This window comes from Marmota flaviventris, chromosome 2 (genome assembly GCF_047511675.1).
Source record: "Marmota flaviventris isolate mMarFla1 chromosome 2, mMarFla1.hap1, whole genome shotgun sequence".
Lineage (NCBI taxonomy): Eukaryota > Metazoa > Chordata > Mammalia > Rodentia > Sciuridae > Marmota > Marmota flaviventris.
Genome location: NC_092499.1, coordinates 26,524,477 through 26,536,603, shown reverse-complemented (window position 1 = coordinate 26,536,603; position 12,127 = coordinate 26,524,477). Strand labels below are relative to the sequence as shown.

The window sequence follows — 12,127 nt, the reverse complement described above, 5'->3', positions numbered from 1 at the left end:
CCTTCCCCACTCCTTGGCACTTCACAAATGCCGCCAAAAAGTTGATCCCATGAGTAATTGCATGTCTTCACCGATAGAAATGGATTGTATTTGGTGTCATAAGTAACCTTCACTTCAGGAACTGGGTTTAGGTTTTTCCGCCGCCAGCCCCGGTTCCCCATCCCCTGAACCCCCACTCTGCCGCTCTGATCAGCTGTGTTCTGCCTTCGGAAATACTTATTAAAAGGGAGAGGGCATGTAATGAGCGAGGCGAACACTGCTTTTCCAGCGCATCGACTGGAAGCTGCGGGGGCTCTCCCGTGTCTGGGCTCAGCATTTGCTGCCCGGTTGCCCACACCCCTCTGCCCTCGCTGAAGAATCCTAGCTCTGTGGCTTTTTTTTTTTTTTTTTTTTTTTTTTGCTTTCAATGTGCATCAACAGTGAATACTGACATAGCCAAGAGGCGAAGCACCCTATCTTTTCTCCACCCACCCCCCACGCCCCACTTGTCAAGTCACAGATGCACTGGGTATCAGTGTATACTCATGGCCACAGGGCAAGGCACCAAAAAGCTTTCCTGACAATGCCATTTGCAGCTGGGCCCCATTTCCGGGGGAAAATAGAGATGCTGAAGAGTAAACAGAAATCGCTTAGTCAGCAACTGTCGCCTCCCCAAGAGGTGAATGTAAATAGCCTGGTACTGAGGGGGAGGGGCAGCCAGCCAGGCAGCACAGGGCCTTCCTCACAGGCCAGCTGAGGGCTTTCAAAGGGACTAGCATTCCTGTTCTGTTGAGGGTAGGGAAGGTGTCCCCTAGGTAGGAGTTGTGTGGCCTTAGCCCTAGAAAGACAAAACTTGCTGACTCGGGGCAGAATTAATATCAATTGAATTTATTACAAGTTACTAAGCTCCAAGGCACATTACAGTGTTCTGTTAACTACAGAAATGTATAAAGGACAAACAGAGCAGATTCTCCATGTCTAGCATTTCGCTCTACTGTTCAAAAGCATCCGTGCATCAATAAAGCAAAAACAAAACAACACGTGAAGATCCAACACATTCAGGTCAGTAGAAACAAACCTAAACATCTTCCCCTCACAAACTTGCAACAAAAAACACCCCGTCCCCCCCAACACCCCCCTTACCATTTTGCAAACAAAACAGGAAAACAAAACAAAACAGAACAAAATAAAGTGAAGACTTCAACACTTGGGGCTGTTTAGAAAGAAGCTTTCACCATTTTATAGCATCATTATTATTATTATTATTTTTTTAGGCAGCAACACTGGCCTTGGCAAAAAAAAAAAAAAAAAAATCTTTTTCTTTTGTGTGTTTTTTTCCTTTCAGAGTGCATAACATTTACAAAAATACACACCAGCAGCAGTCGTTGCTAAGGGCTATTAATTCTGTACCTAGGCAAACATTCTGCCACCAAATAAATGCTAACGAATATGATGCAAATGACCCAACTAATATTATACTGCTTAACACAAACCAGCTTATCCTTCAAATGAAGAAGTTACATACCTTTGTTTCAAAATATAGAAACATACGACGAAAATAATGTCTATACATAAGACTAACTTTTTGCAGTTTGTTATATTCACAATTCTACATCTTGGGGGTGAGGGGAGGGAGATTGGAGGAGGGGTGGGGGAGGGGCTTTGTGGATTGGAGAGGAGCTGGTCTAGGGCAAAGGAGGTGGGTGCCCTGTGGTTCAAGGGTCTCTCTCCTTTTTCACTTTAACATCCCCAGCTAAGATAGTCGCGATTTCGCCCTGCATGAAGGCCCAAGGTACATTCGACCCGACTAAGGGGCATTTCTCTCCGCTGGGGCAATACACCTCGCCAGTGGCCCCCTGGGCCTTGATACTCTCTCTAGAGCAAGGGAAGCAGAATTTGTGGCTGGGGACGGATGGGCACTGAACGAAATGCGTGTCCTCCAAACGTTCGTGGCAAATGGTACAGCAGAGAGGTCCGCTGTTGGCCATGGGGGAATCCGGAATGTTTTGGGGGTGCACTTGGTCCATACCCGGGTGGGCGCTAGGCGGCGGGGGCGCCACCTGTAAATTCAGGTCCCCGTTACGTGATGCCAAGCGGCGCTGCCCAGGCACCGACGCGGGCGACACTGGGCTGCTGCTGTTGCGCCGCGCGGACGCAGTGGTTGAGTGCACTGAACTGCCATCCTTAGGCGAGTGCGCTGTGCCCAGAGTGTCTGCTACTGACATGAGGGCGGCCATGGGGGACGGACCGTTCTGCGGGGCTGACTCCGGCGGGGTGGTCCGGTTGGAATGGGGTCCCAGGGGTGGGGGTGGTGGGGGCGGACCCCCAGCAGTGTGACCAGGCGCCGCAAAGCCCCCGGCCGACATGGTGAGCTTCAGTGCCTCGCTCTGGTTTGCCATCCACTGCTGCCTCTGCTGTTCCTCGCCCAGTTTCAGCGCGCCCTCGGCTGAGTCCGGGGGTTCCGGGGACGCCTTCCGCTTGCGTAGGCTAGCAGCTGCGCCCCGGCCCGAGGGCGCGGCGGGCGGCAAGGCCCCAGTCCCTGGAGGTGCGCTGGGGGCGCGGCTGAGACTCACCAGCGCCGTGGGCAGCATGGGGCAGCTGGCGTCCAGGTAGGGCTGGGGCAGCATGTCCGCGCCGGGCACGCCCTCCTTAAAGAAGCGCACGGCTTCGGGCAGCAGGTCCCCAAGCAGGCGCCAGTCCCCGGAGCCGTGCTTCTTCTCGTACTCCAGGTACTTGAAGCCGGAGGAGAGGCCCCGGCCGAAGTCCTTCATGCAGTCCTGGTACATCTGTTTGGCCACACCGGACGCGCTGGAGTACACGTTGCCCGAGCCCGTAGGATATTCAATGAACAGCTTCAGCTCGTAGTCCATGCCGGGCTTGGAGACAGCGTCGAAAGCGAAGACGCGGCCCAGCAGCGAGTGGTCCTTCTTGAAACGCACCTCGTAGGGCGTGCAGCCCGCCAGCGTGAGCAGCGTGTCGCGGACCATCTTGGGCTTGTTGGCCCACTCCTCGGCGCGATTGCGCAGGCTCTCGCTTAGCTCGGCCAGGGCCTCGGCGTTTCTCTGCTTCTCCTTCAGCTCGCGCTCCTGGTCGGTACTCGACACTGAGCCGGGCCTCTTGCCACCAGCACCCACGCCCACCTCCGCCACCGACGACGAGGTTGAAGACGACGCGGTAGACGCCGCGGCCGAAACGCCCGGAGTGCCCCCAAGACAGGCTGGGCCTCCGGGAGCCCCTGGCGGTGCTGGCGTCGGGGGTCCGCGGCTTCCCAGCCCGTGGGGCGGGGGCGGGGGCAGCACCGCGGCGCTGGCTGGGCCGTTAAGCAGCGTCTGTGGCAGCAAGTTGGGAGGCACCGCGAGTTGGGGGCCCCCGCCACCCCCCGGGTTGGGCAGCCCAGTCACTAGCCCACCATGTGTCCCACGCCGAGAGGCCACCGACGCTGCAGAGGAAGAGGAGTTGGGGCTCTGTCGGTTCAGCTCCGGGGGCCCCTCCTCTGATGCTGGCTTTGGGAAGCCGTTTGGGCCCCCAAGGCCATTGGGCAACCGCGCGGTGTGACTGCTGCTCCCCAGGCTCACCGGCGGTGGCGGGTACTCGAAGCGGCTGCGTTGTTCCACCGCGGCTGCGGCGGCGGCGGCGGCGGCGGCGCTGAGACCATAGCGCTCTAGGCCGGACGGGGCCGCCAGTACCGCAGCCTTGCTGGAACCATCGACGTGGTTGAGCTGCTGCTGCTGTTGTTGTTGCTGCTGCTGCTGCTGTTGCTGTTGCTGTTGCTGCTGCGCGGCAGCTGCCGCCGCCGCCGCCGCCGCCGCCGCTTCCTTAGCCGACAGGGCCACCGTCTTGACCCCGACGGGCGGCGGCGGCCCGGGGGAGCGGCCGTCCTGGAAGCAGCCGTGAGCCCGCTTCAGCTGGCGCGCGGTCTCGATCACGAACTCTATGCGATCTGCGCCTTCGTAGTTGACGCAACCGCGGCATACAGGTTCGGAGAAGTCCCAGATCATGGCCCAGGGCATGCGGGGCAGGTCGCACAGGTAGCAAGACTGTCTTCGGGACGAGGACACCTGCGCCGCCGACATGATGCCAGCCCTGGGTAAGGGAGGCCCCCGCCCGGGCTGTCTCCGCGGCGCCTTCTCCTCCGGGAGGACTGGCTGGCTGGGGAGGGAGTCCGGCTGCGGGGGAGGGACGAGGGGGGGCGAGAAAGTTCTGCCCCCGGGGCTGGAGGGAGCACGAGTCTCCACCGCCGGCGCAGGGCCTCTCCGCCGGGGCTCCACCGCCGGGGCGGTGGACGGGTTCAGCCCGCTCCTCGCCCCCACCTCCTACTGCGGCTGTCTCGTCGGGAAACGAGCCCAGGCGCCTTCTTCCTGGTGCGGCAGATCGGGGTTGGAAGCTCCGGGCCCGGGGGGAGGGGGCGAGGGTGTCCGGTGCTGGCCGCCGTTGCCTCTTGGCCCCCTCCCCGGAGTGGCTGGTGCGTGGAAGCTCGAACGGGGCTGCCTCTTCCTCTCCCCTGGGGGCCCCCCTACGAGCTGCGTCCTCTCCCCGCCAGGCACCCTGGGGCGAGGGCTAGAGGGCTGTGCCACCCGGTGCCCGGGTCCAATCTTGCTGAAGCCGCTGCTTCCCTGGAGGGCCGGGGGAGGGGGTGGCAGCCGAGAGAGGAGCTTCTCCCCTCCGCAGGGTCGGCCGTTCCGTTGTTGGCGGCAGGGTTTGCACGCCGGAGGGAGCCGCAGCGGCCACCGCTTCCAGGACGCACGAGAGCAGAGGAGAGGAGCGCACGCACGCAGGCTCCCGCCGCCCCCTGGCCTGGCCGGCGCCCGGGCCGCCGCGGTTGGCGGCGCTCACGTTGGCTGCAGGGCGCTCGCGCGGCGCCTCGGCCCGGGTCGCATCCCTTCCCGCTCGTGCTCGCCCGGAATGTGGGGTTGTGATTGTTACTCTACGTTCCGGAGGCGCGTCTCGGCGCTCCTGCTCGGGCTGCGGCTCGCGCTGTCCCCGGCTTGGCCGCGCGGGATGCCGCCCGGGCGGAGCGCTGACGTCACCGCCATGCTCTGCACCAGTCTCTCCACCCCCCTTTACACTTCCTCTGTCTGTGGAGCCCACTTGTTGCTCTGGAAAGGCGCATGCGCGGCAGGACGCCCAGATTCCTCCCAGCCGGCCCCTCCTCCGCGCCTCCGCCCTCCCCTCCCCCTCGCCGTGTGTGTACAACAGCTGAGGCCGGCGAGCTAAAGCTGGAAGTCCAGGGCTGGGGGTGGAAATTAAACAGACGTTGACCTTTCCTTTCCCTGCCCGGCTTTCCCAAGTAAAAATGCTTTTAAGAACCACAAGCGTCGCTTCCGATCCCCATTCCCCACCCCACCCCAGGCAGCGAATTTAAATGTCCTGTTTTAGAATTTTCACATTGCATTTCAATCAAGGTATTACCCATTTCATCTAAAATCAATCCCCCGCCCCCGCCCCTCATGGATGTTACTCCTTGCCACATTGATGTCGAAGCACCTGCAAAATTAGCTGTTTTCCAATATCCTGAAACCATTTTGGATCTGTTTTTGTGCCCTGGTCTAGGAACCCGAGGTTCAATGATGGCGCTAAATGAATTCAGGGTGAGTTCCTTCTCCCGCTAACCGAACTCTAAAAATTTTGGCTGAACGTCTAAAGAAGCTCTGAGCACCCGGAGGCCTTTAAGGAAAACAGTCAACTGGCTGCGCACAGCTGCAGTTGAGGGCAGGGAGGGGGAGGTGCTGGAAAGGCCAAACAGGTGAGTGGTTTTTCTAGATTTCATTAAAAGAAGGTGGGGGTAGCATTTAGTAATACTGATAGTTTTTTGTACAGTGCAGCCACAGTTTTCAAAGTTCTTTCTCACGTGCCCTGATTTTATTCCTTATTGCTCCAGAACGCTGGGCAAAGCCAGGATTTCTTTTTCCCTTATAAGATAGATCACTGTTCATCATTGCTCATTGTAGAACAGATGTGTTGGTCCTATCTGTGATTGGGGCATTTCAACTGATTCTTCTGTTTATTAGGTTTGCCTTCCCCCCACCCCTTCATGATAATTGAGATAATCCTTGAGGAAAGGAGGCGATGTAATGGAATTGGATTCTGCCCAGGGTTGGAATTTCCTTTGCAACCTTGAGCTAGTTATTTACATAATTTCTGTTGTCTTTCTGTAAAATGGAACAATAGCTTCTAACTTGTTAGGATTGAGATTTTAATTTGTTTTGTAGTAAGAAGGAACTCTTTTATTGAGGTTGAGGAAGATCAGACACTGTATAAAACGGCTTATCTGCATCAACCTTAATATTATACTTACATTGTGTATTATCTATATTAAACCCTTATCATTATTTGCAAGGTTGATTCTGTTGACTCCATTTTACAGTCCAGGTAAGTAAAGAGGATAAATAATGTGCCTACAACATTTGGAGCTACAGCTGGTATCTGAGCCAGTAAATCTGTTTTTGAGAGGTGGCTTTCACAAGCTTAGGCTCCCAGAGGTGATTTGGGATACTCAAAATTCCCATCAGTGCCCCATTCTTTATTATATATAATCCTATGTAAAGTGCTATGCAAATGCGTCTTCACAACCAACCCCCAGCCTCCCCTTCCAAGATTGTGCCAAGGAATTCTTCCATATACAGAAGTTGTGGATCTGCTACTGCTACAGACTGTAACATAAATACAACATACAGTATATAGAGCACAGTGTGGGTCGCTCAGGAAGCTGCCAGCAAGTGTTGGTTATTATCGGTATTGGTACTGTTGCTGGCTAACAGGTCAAAAGTACTTTGTAAAAGTGCTTAAAACATAAGGGTCATTATTCTTATCACTACTGTTACTACTACTGTAATAAAGTTCAGTTGAATCAAGAAATATTTATTTTATTTTGACACCCAATTTCCAGAACCTTCCCCTGTCTGCCACTCCCAGCACCCAGATCTTGCACTTATTCTGGGGCCCCAGGTGCAAATGAAAGGGGAGTTTCTAAGGATAGGGAGAAAGGGGGGAGCAAGAGCCCTAAGGGAGCCCCCCTTTCATCTTAGAGCAGCCAGATTTCTGTTTTTGCAAAACAGTGTGCTCACTATGCACTCCAGAGCAATAATAAACTTTGCTTGGCCGGCTGGCTCAGAGCAATGATTCCTTTGCAGAGAGCTGCTCCGGGAGCATTGCCTCATCTCCCAGACTTCTACCCTCCCCACACCACACTCAGTATCCTGGAGTGAGTCAAAACATAGGGCTAGGAAATGGCTTGACATTCCCTGCCAGCCTGAGGTTCCTTAGCTTTGGCTTAACTGGTTGACCCATTTCTTTACATTATTTATTCAGCCCTTCCCTTCATTGAACCAAAAATACTGGAGAAACAGCAACTTAGCCACAACCCTCCAGCCAGGCAGCTAGAGAAAGGAAGTTGGATCCTATGTCATAGTGTTATGTTTGGTATGCACACACATATGTCTCCATCTCCCTGTCTCAGTCTTCACTGTTACTAAAGGATACACACACACACACAAACACACCATAACTCAGACATACCAAGTTAGAAATCAGTGTGCATTTAAACAAACTTCCAATATGGTCTCTTAATCCTTTTATTTAAAGAGCACATCTCTCACCTGGTTTGGTCACCTGGGCCTATAATCCCAGCCAGCAATTTGGGAGGTTGACACAGGAAGATCATAAATTTGAACTCTCCGCTCCACTCAGCAATTCGGGGAAGCCCCAAGCAATTTAGGGAGACCCTGTCTCAAACAATAAAAAGGTCTGGGGATGTGGCTCAGTTTTTAAGAGACCCTGGGTTCAATACCTAGCACAAAGACAAAACAATCAACAACAACAAAAACTAGCTTTTTCCATGCCTGCCACTCCCCCCCCCCCCCGCAAAAAAAAAGAACCACTATCTTTTTTTTTTTTTTAACTCCCACCCACCCCAAGAACCACTATCTTTTATGGTGATAAATTACTTCCTAATTGCTTGAATGAAAGGGTCCTTTTTGGAAATGTGTCAGATTGTGAAAGGCAAGAACTCCAATGTTTTGGAGATGTATTTTCCCCCTTCGCTTTGCACGTGGCAGGTAAGAAGGAAACGAACTGGGGAGGTGGCAAGTAGGGGTGGGCTCAACCTAAGATATGCAGAGATGCTCTGCACTCGGGTGTCTGGGTCTGGGAGGGTGAAAAGACTAGCGTAGCGAGGCACGAAACGCCAGCACTGTCTCCCCAAAGTTCCTTCCCGCTGTAGCTGTCTTTGCTAGCTTGCCTTTTGAGCTAGCAGTCTCAGAGAACCCCGCTCTAAACTGGAGCAAAAGGTCAGCTTTCCACTTGGCCTTTCCAGAGCGCCACCGCCCCACGTTAGCGGTGAGAGGATCGCCAGGAGCCTGCGCACTTCGAACTCCCAATAATCTCCTTCCTGCCCTTCCCTGCTCCCATCGTTTTGTGGCAGAGATGGAGAAAGGATGGGGTGCTCTTGGACTGGCATACCTACAGCCAGCTGGCTCCGGAGGCCGGGGTTGAACCTCGCGTCACCCGGCTGCAACGCGCGCCGCCAAGCGCTCCAGCGAGAGAAAGGCCTTTTTTGGTAACAGCCCCGCAATAAGCAGGACCCGATTCCTTGGCCTGCGAGAGCTGCCTCAGAGTAGATGAAAATAAACGCCTGGGTTGGGCCCGCCTCTGGCCTTCCCAAGTCCCCCAGTTCCCGCGCAACAGGAACCCCTGGGAGGTGATTGGAGCCCAGGGCCTTGCAAAGACGCGCAAAAGGGCCGTGGAGGGTGGGGGAATGAGATTGCAGGGTGATTTACACATTTACTCCCGGGCCCGATCCGTTGCGGAAGTATTTTCCTTTCCCTAAAGGATTAATCCTGGTGTTTAAAAAAAAAAATGTATTAACTTAGGCCAGGGCATAGGGTTACGCAAGAGCCACTCGAGCGTGAAATCCCAGGAACAACGTGATTCGCTGAGAAGTCCCGGGGAGCCGAGCCTGCACCGCCCGCCAGGACCTGCCCAGCCTGGGGCGCGCGGGCAGGCTGGAGCTCTGTGCAAAATCGGGTAGAAGGAAAGGGAGGGCTGGCGTAAGGTCGTGCTGGCACAGTGGCCACAGTGAACGATCTGATCTCTGCCTTCTTCCTGGAGGGGCGGGGAACCGCGAGGGGAAGAAAGGCGGGGCAGGGTGGGGGAGTCGCGTCTGGCTTCTGCCTCCTCCCGGCTTCCTCTCCTTGCCCGTGTGCCAGGGCACTGGGGAGCCCAGCGCTGTCCTCATCAAAAGATCGTGTTTTTTTTTTGTTTTTTTTTTTTTGTTGTTGTTGTTCCAAAAATAAAGGAACCCTGAATCAAGCTGCCCAGGGAGGAGGCCTAGAGGAAAAAAGGGGGGAAGAGCCAGACAAGGGTGCCTATTCACAGACCCGGTGGGTTAAAACAAGTACTCAATCCCAAGAGGTGGGGGGCGAGGAAGGAAGCCTTGGACGAAGAAAGTAAGCGGGGAAGCTGGTGGGGTGGCGGTCAAGACCACAGGTGCGTGTACTCTCGAATCCTCGGCTTCACTCAGCTAGAGGTTCGAACTTGTCGGCACAGAGCAGGGGATTTCCACCTCCGGGCTTCGGAGACCCGTTGCCGCCGGCACTTTCCTGCTGAGGCCGCCGGAAGGCGGGGCCTCAGAGCGGGAAGCCCCTCCCGGCGGCCTTGCCACCCCTGGGTCATGTCTGGTACACGCGCTCCGCCATCGCTGCTGCCCCTCGCTTGGGTGGAATGGGCTGGACTTACAAAATATTTTGACTTCCTGAACTGGGTAGTTCAACCCCAAAGTAGGGAGAAAGAGAAAAGGGGCGGGTATTCGGTACACATTTACATTATGTTGTTCAACTTAGACTTTGGTGACTTTAAGTAGCTGTGTGACCTTGAGCAAATCACTTGCACTTTGGTTTCTTCATCAGTAAAACGAAAGTAATTACTCTGCTTCCTTTGCCTGTTCATTGGTACATGTGGAAGACAATAAAATGTAATAGATTTTTAACAATATATTGACCAACATTTGTCTATGACTCTGAAGTACATTCCCAGACATTATCTCACCAATCCCCACACCAACCTGTGAGGTAGGTGTTACTTTCATCAGCTTCCTCTACAGGTGAGGAAATCAGGGACAGAGGTGGTCCAGATTTACTGAAAACCAGCTTCCGTGACTGTAAACCTGGCGTTCCTTCTTCTACCTTGCCAGCTGCTAGCCTTTTGGGGGTCCCAGATGCTTTTAAGAAACTGCAAGAAATAAAGCCCCTTCCCCCACAGGAGTTTACAGGTTAATGAATGCCTTTACTATCCTAGTAGGTGCAAGGTTATGCATAAATTAGCACTGGTGATTGTGGAGTTAAAATCAGCCAGGCTGTCGCCTGTAGTCCCAGTGGTTTGGGAGGCTGAGCAGGAGGATCAGAAGTTCAAAGCCAGCCTCAGCAACTGAGTGGGATCCTGTATCAAAAAAAAAAAAAAAAGAGGGCAGAGGATGTGTCTCAGTGACTAAGCACCACAGAATTCAATCCCCAGTACAATAGTAATGATAACAATAATCCCATCCAACTTCAAGAAAACTTGGGCACTCATGTTTCTCTGACATCCCCTAAAAAATTTCTCTCCCTTCTTGTTTTTTGTTTTTGTCTTTGTTTGTTTGTTGCACTGGGGATTGAACCAGGGGACACTTTACTACTGAACTATAGCCCTAGTCCTTTTTAGACAGAGTCTCTAAGTTGCTGTGGCTAGCCTCCACCTTCAATCCTCCCGCCTCAACCTCTGATGTTGCTGGTATTACAGGTTTGCACCATCACAGAGGGCTTCTTCCTGGGTTTTCTATGCCCCAGCCCCAGTCAGAGGTAATGGAGGAAAATCTGAAGCTCTAGAATGAACTGAAGTATTTAGGAACCTCTCCAGTTGCCCTTATTCAAGGAAGAAAGATCCCAGGCTGAACTATGAAGGGAAAGGAGGACAACAAAGTGCAAGCATTTTCTAGTGGAAAGGAGCCTCTTTCCAGATTGGGGGCACTTACCTGATATAGACCGTCCTGCACTTGGAATGGGGGCCACTTGACAAGCATGGCAGGCTGCTGACCTTAAAGCACACACAGCCTAGAAAGGGTCAGTAACCCTGACCATCAAACCTGACCTAGGCATCACTGGTGCCCTCAAGGCAGGGCACAGTGTGGCCCTCAACCCTGACCCATCTAAAGGACCATCATACTACTTTCACCTGAAGGTCCCTCTCTGGCCAGTCCCAGAGGATCTAAGCTAGATGGGTCCCTGGTGGGTGTGAAACTGTTCTTTTGTGTTGTTTTAAAGATGAAACTTAAAAATGCAAGAAGGCTTGGTGGGTTTCCATTCCCTGCTCCTTGACTTGTGCCCTTCCATTTGCCATTCATCCACTTATTCATCGATTTATCTAGAGAGCCCTTTCTCTCTTGGTGCTGGGATCTAAGGATGAACCAAGCCAGACAGCTCCAGCACAGAATCCAGAAGCTTCCATTTCCTCCTAAGTGTCCTAGTTTCCTGATGCAGTAGTCCAAAAGCCATGAGAGGCAGTGCTTTTTCAACACTCCCACCAGCCACATGACTGACTTACAGCAATCTATTTATTCTCCCTGGGCCTCCTTTCCTCACCTGTCAAATGCAGATCTTAAAGCCTGCTCTCACTACTTCAGGGGCTCCCTGTGAAATCCCATATGTTAATGCCCAGGGCTGTAGAAGGGCCAGCACTGTCACAGATCTCTTCCAGCACTGAGCCCTTGCAGGTAAGATGGGTGGAAAGCCAGTCCTGCTGCTCAGCCCTGTCCATTCTCTTCACCTTGCCCTTGGAGGGTTTCCTCCTGGGTTACCAGTCTAGCATCTCTTCCCTTCAGGGCTGACCAGCAAATAAGCAGTGACTGCCTCTCCCCCTTAGAGCAGGAGCAAGACAATGGCACCCGGAAGGCCTCTCACTTCTCATCTCTCCTAGAGAGATAAGGACTTCCCTTCCCAAGTCCCTGGAGGATAGAGAAGCTCAGAGCTGTTGGATTTATTTGGGGCTTTTACTTTTTTGTTTTGGCCAATTTGGAAAGAAAGAGGCAATGACCTCCTCTTTAAAAAAAAAACAAAACTCGGCAGGAAGTGTGCTGGGCCTGAGTGGCAGGGACTAAGGGTGTAATTACAGGTTTTTGTTC

The 12,127-nt window shown here is 53.6% G+C and overlaps 1 protein-coding gene across 1 annotated transcript; it reads right to left on the bottom strand.

Moving 5' to 3' along the window:
• Positions 1 to 851: 851 nt before the first annotated feature.
• On the bottom strand, positions 852 to 5,030 carry Irf2bpl (interferon regulatory factor 2 binding protein like). Its single transcript, XM_027931516.2, has one exon. It carries the CDS (start codon positions 4,050 to 4,052, stop codon positions 1,695 to 1,697), a length of 2,358 nt encoding a protein of 785 aa, XP_027787317.1. The 5' UTR covers positions 4,053 to 5,030; the 3' UTR covers positions 852 to 1,694.
• Positions 5,031 to 12,127: the final 7,097 nt, after the last annotated feature.

Excerpts from the sequence above, each read along its gene's own strand:
- Irf2bpl (XM_027931516.2), bottom strand. The coding sequence starts at position 4,052 with ATGTCGGCGGCGCAGGTGTCCTCGTCCCGAAGACAGTCTTGCTACCTG.